The sequence below is a fragment of the Columba livia genome, chromosome 3 (genome assembly GCF_036013475.1).
Source record: "Columba livia isolate bColLiv1 breed racing homer chromosome 3, bColLiv1.pat.W.v2, whole genome shotgun sequence".
Classification (NCBI taxonomy): Eukaryota; Metazoa; Chordata; class Aves; order Columbiformes; family Columbidae; genus Columba; species Columba livia.
This window is the reverse complement of record NC_088604.1, coordinates 62,989,141-63,012,110: the sequence shown is the minus strand read 5'-3', so window position 1 is coordinate 63,012,110 and position 22,970 is coordinate 62,989,141. Positions and strand designations below refer to the sequence as shown.

The following is a 22,970-nucleotide window of genomic DNA, read 5'->3' as shown; positions in this document are numbered from 1 at the left end:
ATTTTTTTAATTGCAATTGGAATAAATGTATTTATGAAATACTTTTATACTAATCAATAAAGTTATTTGGTTTGAGATGATATAAGGACAAATTCATTTTTAGGCTTTATTTATTTTAGAAGTACTTTATTTTTAGACTTACTAAAATGTGAGTTTTACACATTTTTAATTAACTGTGTTGAATATGTCACCCATGAATAGTTTGAAAAAACCACCAAAAAGTGGAAGAAATGTTAGTTGCTAAGTTAGATGCGAATTTTCCTGTTTTTTTGCTTCTCAGTGGCGTAGTAGAAACACATTCTAGCACCATTAAAGGACACATTCTGACTTTATATGATTTTATACAATTACGACAAACCTACATCTGTGTCCTTCTGGTTTCTTTATTAAATATATTAATCCTGTTTTTCTCAAAAGCAGGCTTAAAATTAATACTATTTTAAATAGTTAAAGATACTTTGGGGTGTATTTCAGAAGGCAACTAAGGGTCATGTGTATTTTTTTGCCTAGATTATCTGAAGAATCTGGATACACTGCCAATAAAAACGGTAATATAGGGACAATACAATACCACAGAGCTCTGCGGATGCACAAGAGCCAAAGGTCACCTGAAATACTAATGGGAAAACAAACTCAAGTTTTCTGAGGCTTAGTCTACAGTTCACTATGAAACAATATTTCCTTCTTAATGAACTCTTTTTTTTTTTTCAAAATAGTAATGGTTTTGGTTGTTTTTTCAAGCTGCAAACTCTTCCTAATTTTTTTTGGCAAGTCTACCTGCATCCCTTTAGTTTTCAGGTACAAGTATTGTTATCCTTATTCCATATTAAAATACGGTGTGCTTATAAGAACACATATATGAAAAGAAGAACAGTATGCATAAAACCATTTTTTCTCTTGCTCATGACCATCGGCCCAGAGTTTCCAACTGAATATAAGCAGTCAGCTGGATATGAGTGCCAACCAAGTTTTTTAAGGAAAAGAAAAGGAAAGAGTACTTGGCAGTGCTACAGGACAAATTCCTTTTTGATAGAAGAGCTGGCTGCACTGAAATTCAAGGACCTACATTAATGCATTTTAACAGAAGTTACACCGTTTAAGAGGCCTTGACACTGATATAAGCAGCTAGGATCCAGCTCTCAATAGATTAGCCTGAGAAAAAAAGTTTATCTTCCAGGTGCCAGGAATTTGCAGTCAAATCACTGACTTTAATTCAACTTGGGCACTTCAGCTATTTTGTCACTCTGAATATAACACTGTCTCCAGTGCCTATATCTACTATCATCTTCTTATTCGCATAACTCAGGAGATGCTGTAAACCAAAACTTTTAGCAGCTGCCTTTGAGTCATCCTAACTGAAATGACTTCAAGTACTTTAAAGTTTACCTGAAAAAGACCATTTTTATTGAAGAAAGTAAATTGAGCCCTGGATATAACTTCGAACTCGTCTTGACTCAAATTCTTCAGTAAACTTGGTGGCAGAACAACAGAAGCATAGGCATTTGTCTGATCCTTGTCAAAATCTATCTGTTTAAAAAAAAATAACAGAAGAAAATGTTCAAACAAAACCCACACCGTCTGTTGTCTACAACTGATTTCACACCCTTACACAAAAATATCTAAGCATGGAACTAGAACCAATCAACAATAATATGACCTGTACCTATGTAAGAGTTAATGAAATAAATAAATTACAAAAAAGATTGCAAGGTTTTCCCACCCTTCCATCATGAGATCAGCCTTCTCCTTCAAAAAGGTATTAGATAAAACAAACAAACACACAAACTCCACTGCTATAATAACGATTTGGAAATAATGAGATGGCAATAATTTGCAGTCATAATAACTTTCAGTAACCTTCAAGACATTTTTCCTCATACCTAACAATGTTGAGAAATGAAAAATATGCTCTGAATCCTTCTTTCTTGTATTATTCATCTTCATATGCACATCTGGTTTAATTATCTTATGAGCTTTTCTAGCTTCTTTGTTACAGAAGGGAGATTTAAAAATAATGATTAGTGTCAACTTTCTATATTTACTGTGCTATGTAGCACAAAAAAAGGCACTTTCTACCTTCATTATAAGCTTAATACAGTCTGGCAACATGTCAGACAGCTGAAAGCTCTCTTATAGCACAGGGATGTAACAAGTGAGCTGGAAATAAATGAGGATGCAAACTTGCATTTCATTAGCTACAGGCAGCAATTCTATGACTGCATGCTCTCCCTGAATAGCATACTCAAGGTGTGCCACCCTGCCAAGGAAACCAAGGGGAGCAAGGCATCTTGCAGTGGCTCTATAGTAAAAGTGTTGGAGAATTTTACTGTGAGATAAGGAAACTCACACTCTTGACTCCTCCTGAGGCAACTTGGTCATGTACTTATGCCTCTCATGACCAGTTGTGTGATAATAAAAGCACCATTAGCTAATAGAAAGTTAAAAGCCACAGGCTGCTGATAGTTTTATTTAACTTCTAAATTTGGAAACTAGTAAAAAGTGTTTCATAGATAACTCCCGACGGGTCTAAATGCAGTTGAATAAAAGGTTTTCAAAGGATTATCCTGCCATATTAAACAGAAAGTGTTTGTTTTAAAGATGTCCTATTAGGTATTGTCAGCAAATAGAGTGGAAGGGGCTTCTATAAAGAAGTATGGATATATTACAGGAACAATTTAATAATATGAATCACCAAAACCTAACTTAGTCAAAGGTTTGGCAAGAAACACAAAGACACAGGGGACTGAAATAGAATCTTTCCAAATTGCCATGGATACATTTGCTTGATTTCTACTTTAATAAAAAAAAAATGAAATAAAATCTGGAAACATTCTGACATACAGCTCGAAGAGTTTAATGCTCCCTGATGAGCCTGAAATAGATCATCACATCACTGGTGAAAAACCTGGGCTTTCACAAGGGAATCTCCCTCCAGCAGGGATAGCAAGTATCATTCCTAATAGGCATGGAAAATATAAAAGGCAATTACAGCTGCTGCAGACTTTTCTGGTAGGAAGGATGCTAAGAATTCTCATTCAGCCATTGGAAATGTAAGTGTCTGAGAACAAACTCATGTTCCAATAGGAACATTATAATTTGACAAAGTTTGGATTTTATGATTATTTAGACAGTGCTGTAACAAATGATTCCAGAGCAAGAAAATTCCTGGATGTCCTCAAGCCACAGATGGTAACTCTTTTTATACATGCGAACATCCCAAACCTGACTTCAGAATTTTTCCTTTCCTCTTTTCATAAATACAGGATGAAATCTGGCAGAGAAACATTCCTTTGATAACCATCAAAGAACAATCAGCTGTTGAGGTTCATTAAGAAGAGAGCTAAAAGCACTGAGGTGCCATAAGATGCAGAGAGGCATGTAGTGAAATTTTAAAAGTCTAGGCACCTTATTGCTACTGATTTCAACAGAACCTTTGAAATATCCCAAAAGGTGCTCATGTGCACCTCAAATGTTATTTCATAGCTTTTAGATGTCTGAGCCTTTCTTTTTATGAAAAAGGAAGAAAAAATATTTTTGAGGTGATGACAAATGTCTTAACTATAGCAGCCTGTCTAGATACGGTAGGACTGGAGATCATTCTGTGTTTTGAATTATCTGTGTTTCTTTTAATTTTGATGTCTAGGCTGGTCAAGCTCCACAAGCATGCCTTGAACAGCCTCGAACATCCCAAATGGCACAAGCCTATCAACCTGCGTGTGGAAAACTGTTATCAGCCTTAGGTCACTGTTAGCAATAGGTGAATAAACTCTACTGGAAGGTTGAACACCTATTGTATTGTCAGAAATTTACATGTAGACATGTAGACATTAGGTGTCTTGTTTTAAATCTGAAATGCTTTAACGGATGGTTAGCTAGTGGGTAATGGGTAATAGAGCAGACTGTTAAAGATTACTTTCCCTTTTCATTATTAAAAAGAAAAAAACTGAAAAGGATAAAGTCTGTTCTGGATTTGTAAGCAAATTACTTTTCATCCATATGGAACATATGAGTTTATCTGGGTTTCCTGTCACTCAAGGAGATACTACATTAATCTGTTTGGACAATTGCAGGAAAAAAGAAACAGAAAGTAGGGGGAGAACTGGGAGTTGGAAGTGGCTTTATAGAAACCAGAGTAAACACACTGGGAACAACAGGCACATTTCATGTATGCTTGCTCCATACCTGGAAATCAGATGCATTATTCTGTGGACTGACACTGAAAGAACCACCTTTGAATGAAGTTGAATTTACAGAAGACACTCCAAGTGCAAGGTTTCGTGTGGAAATACTCATGGATGGTCCGGTGAACTGGATCTTTAAAGCCAAGGTATCGATAGTTTTTAGAGCTCTAAAAACAGAAATAAGATTATTCTAAAAAATGAATACAGAGAAAAAACCCACTCTGCTCCAAATGCTCTCTACACTTGAGATGATCCTCTTATTTTTACTATGTTTCTATCACCCATCTGTGTATTCACAAGGAGACTGGCAGGCTGTAAATTTATGTACCTCTGTGGAAAACAGAAGCTCTTGATTGACAGAACTAACTACATATTGCTGCTTTTGAAATAAAATTCCAACAATACTTAAATCTATGCTGTGTCATATATCAGGAGACTTCTTTTCCATCCAAATACTTTGTCATGCACATTAATTTTAGTACAAGAAGGAAAATGTGTATACCTTATTTGGAAAATTCTTTTTGATGGAAATCAGGAAAGTTTGAATTGTTTGTCTATATATGGAAAGACGGATCCTTCCAACCGTGCAGGTTTTCTCTAAAGCTTGTCTGAAATGCAGAAATACTTACTCTGAAGATGATGCTGCCAATACACTGTCTGAACTGGTTAGAATATTGGAAAAAATTGTCACCACAGTAGAACCCAGAGATTCATCAATTTCTTCATCGTTCACAATTTTTTTGAGCTTCTGCACAACATCATTTACTTTGTCTGAGGTTAGCTGCTGCCCTTCACCAGTGAGATTCAGAAGCTGATTGGCTATATCAGCTGCATTTTCTGTAAGTGTACACGTGAAAAGAAGTAAAAAGAGAAAATAATGCATATCAGTTCTGAAGTAACTCAGAAATACAAATATTTATCCTTATTGTTGAAATCTAGAGCACATTCTGTGGTACTCCTTTTTTTTCACTGGGAAAACCAGTTTCACTCTTGAAGTGAAACAAATGCATCCAAAGTCACTATTACAGGCAAAATATTCCCTCTTCCAAGCTTTAGGGAGAAAGTCTGACCCCATTGTAAATGTTTTGATTCCTTCAGAGAACTGCACTCTTACTCAGAGGGTTGGCAAGCACAACAAACAAATTTCATGAGAAAAATCTTCCTGGTAAGTAAAGGTTGATAGCGTATCCTATGGCAAAACATTAGTGTAAATCTCTTGTTAAAATGTAAGTTTGATACCAGCTGGATAGAAAACTAGTTTAAGTACTAATGTTTTACAGCATCAAAATATTTGAGATTTATTGGAATTCAGAAGTAAGGTTTTGAAAGATCAGCCTTCTTTAGTCTGCAATTGCCTGGGTCTTTTTAATGTTGTGTTTTATAGTACAGCTTTTGCCACATGTACAGTAGAATGTTCATTTTATATGCAACAATGTTTTCATATAGCCTGGCTGCATATACTCAATCATCTAAGTCAGGTAGTCATGTTCCCTAGGACCCACCTGTCAGTGAAGAAAGAAAAAGAGGCTTCTCCAAGAAAGCAATTCAGAACAGGAGCTTACTGTAGGTGCTTGGAATTACTTATGAGAGTATCATTCTCCTCACTAGCTCTGGCAGTAAAAAACAGGAGCCATAAAACAGTTGTCTATTTATTTTAGCACTCCTTTAAGGCCAGAATGACATCAAGAGGTATTTTGCAAACTGAGAATAAATCTGAAAACGTCTGATCATAACCCAGTGAAGAGAGTGGTAGTCTTTCCACTGGCACCTATAGGCATTTGCAACATTTAAAAATTTGTCTGAACCTGAATATCATATTGAGGCAAGATACAAACTGCTTCTATTTTTGTTTAAATTACATGAAGAGCTTCATTTATTTCACTAATCTGTATCCAGACCTTTTCTTGGGTAGGCTGAGTTCAACTTGGTCCACTTCCCCAGAATATTAATAATTACTTTGCACTATTTTTTTAGAAAGATTTTAAACAATTTAGCATAAAGGAGGAAGATATTCTTCCTTAATATAACTTTCTTACAGTAAGCAGTAACCAAAGTCTACAAAACTATTCCTTTAGCCAAAGACCAATATCAATATACTCACCTGTGCAATTTCTAAGATCAGGCTGGCCCCAGTATGATGTATAATTATGCAGAGCCAAATAGCTAAAGAGGAAAAATTACAAAATTTACATGAAATACGATAGCAAAATTATGTAAATTATTCTTTTGTAAGTGTTAACAGTGGTCCACTCTTCTCAGTTCCCAACTTTCCTAGCAACATGGGCCCTAGTGAAATGAAATATGTATGCTTGACAATGGAAATACGTGATCAGTTAAGTGATAGTGCCAAGAGAAACCCCAGTTCTGATTTTATAAACATCAGTGGAAATTCTGGCCTTGTATTTCAGGAGACTCAAATGTTGACACAAACAGTTATGGCCTATCAGATGCTGTTTCTATAACATCCCTTTGATATAAACTGCTTTGATCAAGTCAATAGCTGGCATAATACCCCTCTGAAGAACATGCACAGGAGCTTTGTGGAGATACAACGTTATGTCACCCATGAAAACTAGGGTAGGTCACCATCAGATCCAGCTACAAGCTGAGGGGCAGATATAAAGATTTTTTTTTTTCAAAATGCTTTTTTTAGAAAGTGTTACCATAGCAAAATACCCAGATATGTGTTCAAAATTAAATACAATTTTTTGCCTCAGTTTTCTTTAAATAAAATCATGTTATCATAGTATGACAGAGGCAGGATGGATAATGTGAAAAAATCATCCTTCCACTGAGGACATGATAGAACAAAGTTATTCCTTAGTTGATCAGCTTTGTTATAACAGCACACTAGCAGGTAACCTTCTATTCTGCAATGCACAGGACTAGAAGAGACCAGTAGAAGAGCTGCTTCTTCTCTCCTAACACACCCCACCTGTGCTCCATATTTGTAAAGGCTGGTGCAGGCAGAGACAATGCAAGCATAGCACAGTGCAGAACATTGTAGTATTTTTTATGAGAAGTTCTGTACATGGACAATCAATGGCATTGTGTAGACCACAAATGAACAATAAAGATAAGAAATACTGTGGCAGCAAAGGCCAGAAGCCTTAATTTTTAATGATTCTGAGGCTCTGACACTGAAACAATTTGACTTCTGCACTACTCTACAACAAAAGTTGGTCAATCAGAATCCAGCAACTCTCGTACAAGATTAAGAGACTGAGGAAGTGAGCTAGTTAAACATAATGCTGGTTGCTTTCCTGTTTGGCACAGAACCTCAAAGCTGATTCATATCCATGTTGCCATATAGTTTTTTCAGAAAGTAAGAGATCTGGTCTTCTCAGAACATGTTCCAGATACAATGTGGGCGGATGAGACTACTATATTGTGTTTAATGGTGATCACCCTAAATACTGAAAAATGAATTTATATTCCATATTCCATCATAGCCGTATTCAAAGCACTTAAAGGAGATCAAAGCCATATTCTTTAGGTAATATATCAAAGGAAGTGGTAATATTCTCACTTTGAAAAAAAGAAATAGAAATACAAAGTATAAGTCTTTTGTAGATGTTCACAAAGAAAGGCTACATTAATGAAAATGCATCCTAAACCTCAAAAACACAAGTTCAAATCTTTAAGCAAAAGATTATCCCCACCTTTAATTATGACTAACTAATGGCAAAATGCTTGTTTTACAGGATTTATTTTACTTTCCCTTAACAAGATGAGAGGTTCTGGATTAAATCAAATACACATCTCCAGAAAATTTTGTTGAGAATTTCTTATACAAGTAAGATAGTAGTAGCAGAGTGGTAACAAATGTGAAGCTTATGTTTTGGTAACATAAACATCCTGACTTGAAGAAAGCAGTTTCATTCTGTAAGAAGGTGGTATTTTTATAGTCACTTTGAACATATATTAATTGTGGGATTTCATATGCCTTACAGAAGTGGTGAGTTCATTTTTTTTTCTTACCAATTAAGTACATACTCTTACTGCACACACATAATCTCTCACAGCATAGATATCATCTTCCTGAAATACAATACCAGGCAATGGCAACCATTATGGAGGACGCAGTTTAATTATGTAACCAGAAAGCTGCCACTGAAGCTCTCAGCTTCTCAGATTTTTAAACACCCACCAGGTTCTTGATGCAGTCTGAACCGAGCTCCCATAACATAATGTGAAGTTGGTCACAGTTGGTCTGGTATCTGGCCAAAAATAGTTTGGAGGGTTTTCTTCAGCTAAACATTTTTCTGTAAAAATAAAAATATATAAGTGTTGACACTAAGTTCCTTCATCTGATCCTCTTCCATTTCTTGTCCTTAGCATATCAACCAGTCTACAGCATAAATCTGTCTTCAGATGAAATGCTTGCTTGTTATCTATAGAGTAGTGCCAATGGAGGGGTGCACAGCAGGGTACAACACATACTGCTGCTGCTCAGGAGAGAGGACTGACTGCACACGCTGCACCCACTTGCACTGCACCAGCACCCACCTCCTCCCTCCCAAAGGAAGGGCAGTCTCTGGAAGAAGTTGGATGGGAAAAGACGAGAGATAAGAGGAGATTGATTAAGGGTGGCAGTTGGCAGAGGCACAAACAACAGGGTCGAGGAGTGGCCATGAGGGGCCTTGGAGGTCCAAAATGTCTTGTTATAGCTCTGGCTGTAAATCACATTTCTTTATCCTCAAACTACCAGAGGAGCTGTCAGGGTCTGTTCCAGCTTCTTTGAACCAGACAGCACAACACCGACTAAAGCAATCTGGACAACTGTGTTTGTGTTAGAAAAGATATCTTGAGCACAGCTCTCTGGTATTAGTGCAACAATGAGACTTAAAGGGACAATTAAAAATTTGAAACAGTTATACTGTTCAGAAATGTGTGATTATTATTTAACACAGATGATGCTTATTTATGGACAAACAAACAATATCTATTATGTAACAAAGCTGAAAACTACTTACCCACTGGATCAACATCTACACTATGAAGACGATATCCTCCTTCCATGGTCCCATTATTACTTATGAGCTTCTGTCGGATTTCTTCCTCTTCCAAATTGATGTTATTGGTAGCATTATAAACCAGAAGAGCCAAAACCCCAAAACTGCGAGAAAAATTATCCAAGTGTTTGAGTCAGAACACCAGAGGCCAGATGTGTGGAAATAAAAATATATGACAAACTCTGGTTTTCTGAATATGGAACAGTGTCACCAGGATAATGTTGTCCATTATCTGTAAATTATATATATATAGGACCATGACAAGAAAGTATGGTTGGGAAATTTCATCCTCTAGTTCCAATTGAAGAAGCATCTCATCAAAAGAGCTAAGGAATATTTTCAGAGGATTTAGATTTTAAAAAAGATATTAAAAGAAGAAAGCAAAAAGTTGCGAGTTCTAAATGGACCCTAATTAAATTAAAAAATCTGTTTGCTGATGGCTTAGGAACTTAAGAGCTGATTCATCACACCTTACAAAACTTGTCAGGATGGGACAAGTTATCCTCTAGAAGGTCTATCTCTCCACTGATTACAGAGGAAAACTAGAAGATCAACAAAGAACAGATGCCTAGCATTTAAATGCCTAAATTTTGATGGAGTGAAAAACACCCTGACACACTTCTGAGACTTTTAGTCCTCATTAGGAAAGTCTAGTTGCTCAGATGAATAATTCAAGTTTGAGAAGTAATAGCTGTTTTGTACTGTAGCCCACTGCTACTTTCTTGGGCATAAAAAGTAGTTCAAAGAGCCCAAGTTTATTTCCTGTGAGAGAAATAAAACAGTCCCCACCCTTGTCCAAAAACATAGCTTTTCTGGAAGAGAAATAATTAACAGAAAAGCACTTCTAACAGGACACAGCAAAGCAGCCCAGAGTGGAAGGCTCAAAAATTTCCCCCCGGGGCACAGAAAACACATGTTGGAGAAGATAATATGTTGGTACCCAAGAGCATTGCTTGGCTCTGGCTAGTAGGAGCTGATGCCATTGAAGAATGGAACATTGGATCTCCATGGGAGCCAAAATGTGGAAAAAAGGAAAAAGCAAGCCTGCTTTGGGCTGTCTTCATCTTCGCCTTGCCCTTGGATACCCAGTAGCGTGAATAAAGACAGACCTTCCCGGTGTGTGAGCGGTTCCTGGCAGCCTGGGAAGCAGCAGCACACACGGAGGGAACAGGGCACACATGGAACAAAGCTGCTTTCACCGGTGGCCCCCAGTGCAAGGAAACAGCAGCAAGATCTTGTGGTTCACTTGTAGAAGAGTAGGAGAAAAATATCTTTAGGGCTGCTGTGTAAGGGCTAGTAGGGTTTCCAGGTACCCCTTTCTAGACAGACTAGGGCTTCATTTCCAAAAATCTTCCAGAAAGACATCCCCATGATGACAGCTCAGAGCTGTGCTTTCCAAAGATGCCTACTTTGGTACAATATAAATATACAGCTTAGTGTACAGATGTTGCTCCTAGATGCTAGATTTAACCCTTTTTCTGTCAGACATCATTCTGAAAACTGAATAACTCCAAACATTAATTCTGATTACTCTTGCTAGTGAAATGTCATTAAAAGTGCTGGCATTACAAAACAACCTCTCAGTCTAGGAAAAAAATAAAAAAAGAAAAGCAAAGCCCAAACCTCATAAAGAAATAATGAATGTGAACTAAATACTCCACACGTTTCACTGTTGCAGATGTAAAGAAATAAGTAAATAAATATACACTGTCCCTGGTTGTTCATGTTTTTTTTTGTTGTTGTTGTTGTGGGGTGTTTGTTTGTTGGTTTGGTTTGGTTTGTTTGTGCATGCATGGTGTTGTGGTTTGTTTTTTTCTGTTTGTTTGTTTTTGGGGGGGTGGTGGTGATGTTTATTTGGGTTTTTTGGTTATTGTTGTTGTTAAGCACCAGTATACTTTTATTTTTTCTTTTCATATATGCTGTTTTACTGGTAACATGTTGCTGGAGAATAAGATAAAAATGTGACTGTCTGCTGGTTTGGCTTGTTTATTCCCCAATGGATGTATTTTAGTATTTTAGCATGGAAATTGCAGCTCTCCCTGGTCAGGTCACTCCTCCCCTGCTCCCAGAGATACTGAGTTACTCCTAACACTCCTTTGGTCTCCCTGGAGTGTTTAACATATGGCAATAGACTCAGTAGGGTAGATGTGCGTTAGTAGTCTTTTGCTTTATACTGCGGATATATTACGAGGCACAAATTTATTACAGCATTTATTTTTAGCAGAGGCATGGAAATTGCCTATGAGATTGCCAATTCCTTCAGCCCTCCAGTACTTCAGCCCCAGAGTCTCCTGGCACTTAACCATCTTTCCTAAAAGATCCTGGCTTCACTCATCTATTCCCTTTACTTCAGAGGAGGAAAACTTAATACACTTATGCCACTCCCTACCTCAGCACTTTGGCTGCAAAACAGAAGTCATAAGTGAACAGTCACCGCTATAACTATGCTGCCTATTGCAGGACTCCCAACTAACCAAAATTATATTTAGTACCCATAACTGTGCAGAGGGATAATGGCAAGAAAACAGAAGGGATAATGATAGATGAGGTAGAACTGGTTATGGTTATCTCGAACAATTACATAGAAAATATTGATTATGAAGCACTGATAAAAATAATCTGTTAAACCACTTTGTTACTCGTTTTCTGCAAAACTCGTAGAGCACAAGTTATGTATACTGTGTAATAAGAGCCTGTTCCATATTATGATGAAAACAATTTCTATAAACTTTTCAGGATGACTCATGCTATCTTTCCAAAGTAAATAAATACCTTTTAACTTGACAGGTGACGCAATATGAAGCTGAGTACTTCCTTCCACTTTTGAACACACTCAGATCCCACAAGGAAAACATTTTAATGGTAAAGAACAAAATCCTTGGACTCAGATAAATGGCGACACTGCCATGCACTGCTTCTGTGACTGGATTTGCTACATCCAACCTTACATCTTTTATTGTATGCCATATAAAAGCTGATAGATTCTTGCAGCAGTCATCAATTACAACTGACACATCACCTAGAATAACCTGTACTGCTAATATCACTGCTGTCAATACAAAATAATGGACTGTGGTATAGATAAACACAGTGGTGACAGCTATGCCTCTCTTTATTTTCGACTGAAATGGTGACACCTGGAGCAAGCAGGAAAGCAGGGAAAGATGGATGTCTATCCCACTTTGTCCTTTTAGGCTAAGCTGGCTCAGAGAGAGGAGTTTACAAAGCTGCGTCCTCATCAGAGGCCCAGGCAGCAGTGGGGGTGCCTGCCCTGCCATGGTGCGTCCCACAAAGACGGCTTTCTTCTCCGGCAGTGTGACTCAGAGCTATTCCAGGACAGTGTGCCTACACACGGGCTGTGGTCTCGCTGCTACGCGATGCGAGGAGCCTGAAGGAAGGATTAACAAACCATGTGAACCATGCAGCACAGACTGTCTCATACCTGAAGATATCTGGTTGACAGCAACCAATGCATATTTTTCCTCTTGCTTCAGTTGTACTAGGCAGGCTGAATTAATGATGAATTATTGTGTTCATCAAACTTTAACAAATTACATTTTTAAAGAATCTAAGCATTCAGAGAATCTAAATTTCCACTAGAAGTCACTGGGAATTTAATTCCTAACTATCCTGGGATATTTAAATAAGTTTTAAGATGTCAGCATTACATTCTTTACCTATCTTGCTGTTATGCTGGATTTGAAGATAAGCAGCTATCACTCAAGACTGGCAGTATGGGTAAGACCACACAGTCACCTGTAAACACTATTAACTTCTTCACGTTAACTGGACAGACAGAAAAGGAGCTGACTATTGCATAAGTCACTCAGCGAAGACATAATACAAACAGCAGACAGGTTAGAAAATATGCAGAGAAAGAAAGAGATACAAATGTAGAAGGAAATTGAAAGCATTCTACAATGGCATCTGAGATGTGGATAAACATTTATATGAGGTGATTTTGACTGTGATACCATTAAAAAGTTCAGAACAGACAGAAAAAAAATAGGACTGGGCATAATAGACACAGTCAAATCAATACCAAGGATGAAGAGGTTCCTTTCTCAGCAGAAAGTGATGTTATAGAAAAAAAAATAAAATCTGATACTTCAGGACACAAAACTAAAAATTGCAGCTACCTTTTTGGACTACTAAAAATAAAAGCATGCTAAGCCTTCCTTGTAAGTTAATGGCCATTGTATTAGAACAGTGCTGCAGGCAGCATTGTAATGCCTCTGTGTCCCTGGGCCTTGCTTCTTCTTGCAGATCTGGTGTGGGAATACAAACAACTGTGGCTTTTCAACAGAAAGCACTTGTAATATGCAATGATTTGGTATGAAGACTATTCTTTATTAGGGAATGTAGCAGAAAAGCAAAACAGAAAGGGCTGGAATCCCTCTCATTTCAACAGCTGGTCTTTGCTGAAACAAATTTTGGTTATGCTATGTTCCTAACAAGGAAAACCTGACTGCCCAGTTCCTAAAAATGATCTCTGACAATGTTAAACCTAGACTAAATCCAGTTAAAGTCAGCGGCAAGACAGACAAAGTCATTGAAAGTTGGATCAAGAGCAGGCAGCGTCAGCAGGAGACTAAGAAAGGATCACCCTTCAGTCATTTGGGAAGAATTCCCAAATTCCACCATCTGGGATGAAGGCTTTCTCTACAGGTCATGGACACAAGGTGCCACCAGGGCACCGTGGAGAAACCTGTGGATTTCTGCTTGGCCCTTTTTGGTCAGTTTTCCAAGTGGAAATACTACACATAACATATGCGGGGTGGTATTTTAAAATGTTTCTCAGCGCTGGTCAAAGCTGTCCCTTGCTGCCTTTGGTAACACTGAATCTGAAGTTAGGGGGAGTAGAGGCAGGCCAGTTCCAAGTTGTTCTTAAAGCCTCACTTCATTTATAACAAGAATAGCATTATTATTTAATAACTAATAGTTTGAAGTAATCTACGAAGAATGCAAAAGCCTAATGCTTTGCCCATTTTTCTTTACTCAGTAAAGATACTTAGGGCTATAAAAGCAAAATTATGCTGCTCTGATGTTGCTAACTTCTGTCTGAAACTATTACACAATCTAATTAGTTTAAGTTTTATCCAAGTGCATTAAACTTTCCATTAAGCAGCACAGCATCCACTGATGGCAAAACCCCCACAGACTTCAGAAAAGCAGGATTGGGCATGGGCCTCTCTGATTTCCTGCTTTCCTCTCTATTTTCATTCCTGGAAGAAGGCATTTCTGTTTAATTTTAGTGGTCTTTAGACAGATTGCTACCACTGTGTTTTTTAACTTGGATGAGTTGTCTAACAGTACTAAAATTAATGTTGTTTCACATAGCAGAAGCAACTGAACACAGTAAATAGGCCAAAATTGTGACAATCGAAGTACTAGAAGCTGGCGTAAGCATAATCTTAGTTGTATGTTGAGTGGAGAAAAGGTTACAAATTAATTGGAGCCTGAATTCTCAAAATTGCTTACCAAAAAAGAAAAAAAAGAAAGACTTATCAGGGGAGCTGAGCTGTTTAATAAAAACCAATTCCCTTACTGAGGCAGCCCTACAAGACCTAGGAACAGTAGGACCCTTCTGAGAAAAGCAGCAGTAGTCACAGAAAGTTAGGACAACAGTACAGTGTCATAAAAAGCAAAGAATAAATGAAAGAAATACACACATTCATGATTTATCTACATAAAGAACACAAGTTGGCTTCACTTTCAAGGGTTTGCGCAAAATAATGGAGGACAAAGCAACAGCTATATCCATAGCCCATTCTGAACTACTGTCTACTTTATTTTGAACAGCTGCTCTCATTAAGAGATGGAAACAGCATGACCAGAGGAAAAAATTAAACACAGGCATGAAGTCAAGTATAGCTGTGATAAAATAATGTCTATTAAAATAGTTAATATTCGACCAAAGTATTATCTTGACATACTGCTGTCATCCAGAGATCTCATGTTATTAAAGGTGCTGATAATAATATGCACTTTTGGACTTGGCACTCTATTTGTCTCTCATCACCATACACATAAACACATAATAAGCACAGTGTACTGAGGATTTCTCCAGCTCATAAGGCACAGCAATGAAAGAATAACAATCCACTTTCATATTTTTGTTTTGTTTTGCTCTTCTCCAGAATGCAGTACAGTTTAAAATATTTATTTGGAAAACACCTATTTTTACTGTGCCAAAAAAAGCCAGCTTCCTACCTCCCACTTCCAGCTTCTATTTCTTCTCTGAATCATTCTCTCTCTAGCGATTCTTCCTCTTTCATTTGCAAGAAGACTAGGTGGGGAGACCGATTACAGAAGTTCCTTGATAAGGTAGCAGGGTGGTAAATAAGGGGTGAAGCAAGGCAAAATGTATAGAAAAAGTGGAGAAAGGTTGTGGGGTTTGTGTTTTGTTTGTTTGGCTGTTTCTTTTTTAACTGCTATATAAAATACTAATCCAAAAGGTAGTTAGAAAAGATGCAGTCTCAATAAGAATATGAATTCATGCAAAGAGAAGGAAAACTTCTCAAAAAGCATTTTAAAGAATAATGATAGTGTCTTAAAAATAAGAAGGCTATAATCTTGTGGAAAATTCAGAAAATACAGATAAGGTTTAGAGAGTTAGATTGGTAAAAGTTAGACTTCTGTAAAAGATAAAGTTAAGACCATGATACTTATGGATTAGGTCTTCACTATAGAGTGAAATTCTGTTCAGATTAACAAGAAGGCAAATGGAATAAGAAATACTTAAAAACTATGGGAAATAGTGGAATGTATAAAACTGCAAGAGACTTATTGTTGATTATCCAAAATTGAGAAATAAATATTCACAGAAATAATTTACTGGAATATTTAATTAATAGAAACTGTATGAAATCACACTTTGAGCAAGTTACAAACAAGCACTCAGCCACAACATTTCAGTGGATCACGTGAGTAGGTGAGAAATTAACACTACTTCCATCAGGGATTGAAAACTTCCAACCTGTAACGTGTTAATTTTTTGTACCCCAAAATGTTACTCTCGTATCTTCTAGGATTTCCTTAGAAACCTACCCAGAACAAATCCAAGAAAGTGTAAAACCTAACGAAGTATCTGGAAAGCAATGATCAGGAAGTAGCAGGGAAAAAAAAAGTTTACTCTCTGGATTTCCAGAAATTCAACAGATTTCTTTCTTTCAAAAATCTGGAAACAGCTGTGTGAACATCAGACAACTGGAAACTGGGTGACTAAACCCAGGAACACTGATGACTACTGAGAAGAAAATCCTTCTTTTAGAAGGGAAGCAATGTACGGCGATAGACATATACTAAGAAGACCTAAAGCTGGGAGAACATCAAATTTTCTGAATTTTTTCGACTGTAAGAGGTAAATGATGTGTGAAATATATGCAAGACACAAAAAATACACTGAAAACAGCCAAAAAATCCTGTGTATATATATGTGCACGTATACTTCTATATACGTATTTGTGCGTACATGGTGTATAAAAAGAGTAATTTTCATTTGTCAGTCACGTATTATATAGCTCAATTAAATTGTTAATTATCCCTGTGTTGCCCCAGCTGGGTTTCTAGGTTGGGTAGAATCTTGATTTCTCTTTTTTCTTTTTTTTCTCCTTTCTAAGAAAACATGCACTGCGCAATAACCATGATTATTTGGAGAACACTAACATTGTTTGTGACATGATTAGCATTTATCCTAAATTATTTAGAATCATAACAAAATGCCATTTGGCTTTGACATAAAATGCACTAGAGCCCATGAGAAGACTAGTTTCTCATTAGGCCAGGCCTCCCTTGTAATATTTCGTGACATATTTGAAACATGCAATTCCATTGACTCTGAAATTACATATGATGAACAAAGTAAATAGGAATAGGGTTGCTTCCCCATAACAGTGACATAGTATTAGAAGTAATTTAGTGCTATATCCACTGTATGTCAGAAAGCGAGGAAGGGAAGAGGAAGGGAAGGGGGAAGGGGAAAGAAGGAAAGGAAAGAAAGGAAAGGAAAGGAAAGGAAAGGAAAGGAAAGGAAAGGAAAGGAAAGGAAAGGAAAGGAAAGGAAAGGAAAGGAAAGGAAAGGAAAGGAAAGGAAAGGAAAGGAAAGGAAAGGAAAGGAAAGGAAAGGAAAGGAAAGGAAAGGAAAGGAAAGGAAAGGAAAGGAAAGGAAAGGAAAGGAAAGGAAAGGAAAGGAAAGGAAAGGAGGAATTACTAGCATAATTTCTCCCTCTTCACCTCCTTTTTTATAGGCTGGAAAGAAGAAACAAAGTCCAGAGGACAGGATGGTGGGCAAGTGAGATGAGAAGAAATAAGGTGTTCGTTCTAGGGGAGAACAGATGCTGACAAGCTGGGCTACTAGCCTGGTAAAAGATGTAGCAATAAAGATGGGAAAAGTTTTACATTCCTCAGCAGTCTTGTACTGTTAGTAAGACCTGAGGCAAGGTCTCCACTTAAAAGGTTTTGCTGGCATAAGTGTATCATTTAGAAGTGTGAAAAAAAAAATCCCACCCACATCACTACACCCTACTGTAAATGTAGGTCAAGCAGCAAAATAGCCCATTCAGAGACTGGGTTTATCCTACACCAGTTAAATGGTTTTGCCAATAAAAGCTGTCTTTCTGCTGTGGGTGTGTGGGAAGGAGATAGAGCCTTTTACAAATCTTTTCATGTCTAGGTAAACTCCGTAGAACACTGGAAGCATCAGTAACTACTTCCTCATGGTAAATTGTGAATCCTGGGCTATCTCTGTACTTAAAAAGTCCATGTGTCATCATTGCATTTCTCAAGAGTCAGCAGTTAAAGTCCTTTCCTACGAACTCTTGCCTACACTGCAAACGGAAACATCCCATACCCACTTGTTCCCCCTTCCTCACATGACTACTCACATTTTCATTTCCTCTCCTTAACTTGGTCCTAAGGTTCATTCCCTCCCCATACGTCCCACAGATATCAGGCTGCTGCTTTCAAAGAAATCCTGTGAGACCAGATTTTCAGGGGGTGTAACCCACCCAAATTTCTTTGGCTGCCTTTGAGGCTGTCCCAACTCCAGTGCCTTTGAGCCCAGGAGAAGTCAGGAAATGAGAGCATATGGTAAATAGTTTAACTCACACTAGTTTGGCTCTCAATTCTACCATGAGTTTCCAGTGTTTCGCATCTAGTAAGGTGTCTGTTAAATGAAGAGGCTCTGGTTCAAGAGAATAAATGCAGTGACAGTGGGTAGATGCCAGCGTACCAAAGCTTGTTGTTAACGTAAGCTGGGTGTGACATACCACATACGTATGATACAGCTATTCAGTTTTGTGACAGATGAAACCTTAGCTCTGAAAGAAATGATCTGTTGTGGATTAAGGCTAAGTAGATTTAAACCAAAACAAACATGATAACCAGTATTAGGTTTCTGAGCACATCAGAGCGCTCAGCTCGACAGCAGTCATATATTTACAGACTGGCAGCATATGCTCAATAACAAACAATGAATCCAATAACAATAAAGACTGTTGTAAAGCCACTTGTAATAGCAGCCATTGCCTCTATCAAGAAAATGTCTTTAAAAATGTCACCTTTTAATACTTCTTTTTTCTCTTGCTCTTTCTTTTATGGAGCCAGGGTGGACGCTATAAAAGAAATAAACATTAATTAGGGTGGATTGATTCTCAAAAGGAACATACCATAAATTTCTTCTCCCTTCATTTACCTGATATTGACCACATACACAGTGTAATTCCAGTTCTGGAAAGTACGGTTTAGCTGAAAAACAGGAAGACATTGATCATATGAATGGTGAGATGTTAATGGGGCTCTTTGTTGCTTAAAAAAGAGTTAGAATTTGACCCTTCTCTCCCTTGAGAAGTCCCTTTCAGTTTTTCAAAGCAAAGAGAACACTCTGATATCAGTGAGGTGATTGTTATATTAGATGTACAACTGGTAGTGAGAGATGTGGGCTTTTTTACTGATGGAAGGAAATCTCTACAGGGTCATGACACAGTGAATAGGTGAGTGCACAGGATGCTGCACTTTTCCATTTCTCAGAAACGCTTTGATTAGAAAAGATTTACTGATAAAACTACAGGGTCACTTTTCACCTATAAGCCTACAACCTTATGATCATCTTTTTCCAGACCTTTGTACCATTTACTCTGAGTGGGAAATGGCTGCTCAGTTTTCCCCCGGGAGACATTTTTGCATACTCTGCTAGGGCCAAGTGAGACCTTTTGGGATTCTTTGGCTCAGGCACCTGTGTAGTTCTGCTGGCTACTGCTTCTAAGAGAAAAGCCTTGCCAGGTGAGAATGGCTGTATTTCTGGTTTGTAGGTGACTATAGGTGGCTTCTCTGCCTTAGCTTCTGAAAGCTGAAAGCCTCCAGGTTTACTTAAAGTAAAATACGGAATAATTGCCATATATTTATGGCATCATATTTTCATGTAAGTAGCTGGTATAAAGACTGATTACAGATTGTGTGATTGTCCCTATATGAACTATCAAACAGGACAGAGAATATATGTATGCAGGCAGAAGCATTCAGAGGCAGGAACTTCAAGAATTCTCCATCCAGAGGGCTCAGGAAGGAGAGCTTATGTCTGCTAAAATTGGCTGAAAAGCCAGGGCTACTAGAAACCCAAACAACTGACCTGTGGCAGAAGACTTCCGAAGTAGAGAATATTAGGGTAAATTGGAAAAGTGTATTGTCTCACACAAATGAACACTGCCTGGGTTTTTTTGTTATTTCTATTACAATATAACTTCAAAACCATGTTAGTATTTGGGGAGAAAACATTCACTCTGTATAGTGATGTTGGAACTTGGACATGATTCTCTTTCAGTGGACAATTCTGGGTTCTCCACACTTTCCAAAATCTCAGTTAGTATCTGTATTTCTTAAGAAGCTGACTTGTATAGTGGAGACATTTCAAAATTTTACCTACAGTGCCTAATAACCCCAGCTAGATAGGACTCCATTACTGCACAAAGCAAGAACAGAAAGATCTTCAGAGAACACATATTAATATAAGCATTTATTTGGTATTCTTTCTTTTGTTTCCTTTTCACATTGATACATCAACGGGGCAGATTCATACATGCAATCACGCAGGAAAGAAAATGTAACTTACCCATTCTGCAACCACATCCTGTACTTTCACTTCTGCGTTGGAGTTGGAACTAAAGACAGTTATACTTATCCTGTAGAACAGCCCACCTGTCCATTAAAAACAGCATTACAATGTTAGAAACTGAGCATCTTTACCTTTTTAATACTGAGACTTTGGTTTCATGATGAATATAAAGATTGGGTTGAACTCCAGCTAGAAGAACACTTCAAGCTCTTGCTAGCATTATACAAGGCTGGAGTGAACAAGACCTGTGGGCTTGGGCCCATGCTCACTAGTCCTGTTGAATTAGATAATAATTCCCCCCCCAATCCATACATTTCAAGTGTAGCACGCAAACTCACAAACAACATATATAAAAATAGTATTTTGTATATACCTTTAATGTGGTATGTAAAAGCAAGATCATGAAAGTGTAATGAATTTAAAAATAATCATGATTACTGAAGTCGGTAATTATTACTCTCGGTCACATTGTTATAATCCAGAATTCAACCACAGCAGATTAGATTTAAAACTTTGGGAGAGCAGATAAGGCTCATTAGTTGAAAGTAACCAGATAACTGAGGACAGAATTAGCTGGGAGAAGGGATTTCCAGCTCTTGTTTTCACAGCACGGTCTTTACTCTCAGGCCTGGTGATGGCCAGGTAGTAGAAGAACCCACATTAGCTTTACAAAACTGGCAGCTGAACAAACCATCTTTCAGTCACAAAACGTGTAACACTTGGCTTTGAGCAATTTTATATTCAGTAAAATTGTTTGGAAATGGCACTGGGTAAATATAAATTCTCTTAAACTCATGAGTTGGTAGGCAGCGTCACAAAATTTCACATCTAATAAATAACATCAAATAATCTCAGAGTTACTCTCTGTGTTAAAAGCCCATACTTTTCACAAGTCGAATTATTTTCATTAAGTTACTAAAAATTCTGAATGTCTGGTTGAATAAAAGTTCCCAGGATATTGAGGAGGTTTAAGAATTTCTGGATTAATTCACTTGCATGTATGGCACATGTAGCATTGCTCAGTTCAGGGCTGTTACCAGACAAAGTCATGTGTCTTGATCACAGATACATGTATTTACGTAAATCTTAATGAGACACTACATAGGGCTGAACAGAACATGACAATAATGATACAAAAATCCTTTCCTGTCTCTTTATTGTAAAAGAACTTCTCTATCTTCCTGAGCCAAAATAACAGATATTTTTATTGTAGTTATGTATATGTGGAATAAATTTCATCATATAAAACTTCATAGATTATCATTTTACAAGAGCTTGAAACAAAAGTAACGGGAAAAAAAAATGAAGTCAGTATTTTCAGATTTAATTGTGCATGTTGGTTACTACCTTGTTCATGAGCTGGCTTGAATATTCTTCTTTCTTTTCATATCACCACTATATCATCACTGACATCAGTATGAAAATTCCTCTGTGATAAAATACTAAAGAATCAATTCCTTGCAGGAAGATGGTTTACCAGTTATCTTTTTTGGTAAGCTCTGATTAAATTTTAGATATGAGTAGAATGAACTTGCTTCCTTTTTGATTTGTCTTTTTTTCCCTCCCTTAGCTCAGCAAACATACAAATTTGGTGTCCGGTTTAATCTGAAAATTTTAGTTTGTAATTACTGTGATGGTTGAAAATTTTTAAAAAAGATTAAAAAATAAGTCTTTGGAAGTAGAAAATTGGACTTTCAGCAAGTTGAAAACACTTGCAAGACCTGGATCTCATTTATATGTACATATCTCTGCATATACATATATGCAATTTTATATGTATAATGTAACATTTATATGTGCTATACAGATACACACATACAGAAAGTGTGCATTATATATGTTCTCACACATTGATATGTAATAATATGGAAAATTATAACCTTATTTATATAATTATGTATATGGACAAAATCACCTTAATATAGGAATATGCAAAGTATTTCTAAAAACAAACATAATAACTACAAACTAGTCAACAGCTTCAAGATCTCCATCAGATGGTGACCCAAGGCATGCTTTAATGAGGTGAAAAAAGAACAAGAACAAAGAACTAATCTATGTTTTTAAACACTCTCAGGAGACTGCAGTGGCAGATATTGAAAACTAAAAATCATTTCTCACTCTCCAAATCAAACAGTGGAAATCCCACCTCAAAATGCTGAATGAAAAAAAATATTTTTATGGGCAGAAAATTGATGAAAAGTAGCCAAAGATAATTTGAAAGAAAGAGGAAAAAAGAACCTGGAAAAATAATTCTCCCCACATTCACCATGAACTACAAAAATATAATGATCGATGAAATACCAGGATTTGTGGTGTGGTGTTTGATTTTTTTTTTTCTTTTTTTCTTCTGCTAGGAAAGTTTCTTTTGGAAAAACTTTGCTTTTTGGAAGTTAAATCCTCAAAAATATAGGAATACTGTAAGTGAAAAACATTCATACAATCTCAAACAATAAAATGGCATAAAAATATATAAAATTCATGGCAATCCAATGTAGTATTCTCACAGTCTCATGAGAGCTGTCTTAGAGAAGTACACATAAATTAGAAATCACACGTTAATGACATATACTACTACTAAAATGTTACAAATTCCCTTCTACTGTAATTAAATGACTATTTCAAAAGCTTTTCATATGCTAAATTGGTCTATATCTACAGGGT

At 37.0% G+C, this 22,970-nt stretch overlaps 1 protein-coding gene across 20 annotated transcripts in view; it reads right to left on the bottom strand.

The window, feature by feature from the left end:
- ADGRG6 (adhesion G protein-coupled receptor G6) overlaps window positions 1–22,970 on the bottom strand; it is a 146,856-nt gene that overhangs the window by 26,354 nt on the left and 97,532 nt on the right. For 19 of the 20 annotated variants that reach the window (XM_065057193.1, XM_065057202.1, XM_065057192.1 and 16 more), the window contains 9 exons: window positions 20,304–20,389; window positions 18,891–18,943; window positions 18,757–18,810; window positions 9,158–9,300; window positions 8,332–8,446; window positions 6,283–6,344; window positions 4,811–5,018; window positions 4,183–4,348; window positions 1,387–1,527 (listed from right to left, as the gene is read on the bottom strand). In XM_065057193.1, coding sequence (XP_064913265.1) covers window positions 1,387–1,527; window positions 4,183–4,348; window positions 4,811–5,018; window positions 6,283–6,344; window positions 8,332–8,446; window positions 9,158–9,300; window positions 18,757–18,810; window positions 18,891–18,943; window positions 20,304–20,389 — 1,028 coding nt within the window. Of the gene's footprint in view, window positions 1–1,386; window positions 1,528–4,182; window positions 4,349–4,810; window positions 5,019–6,282; window positions 6,345–8,331; window positions 8,447–9,157; window positions 9,301–18,756; window positions 18,811–18,890; window positions 18,944–20,303; window positions 20,390–22,970 lie in introns of those variants that run through there. The other variant, XR_010471402.1, reaches the window with a different exon arrangement.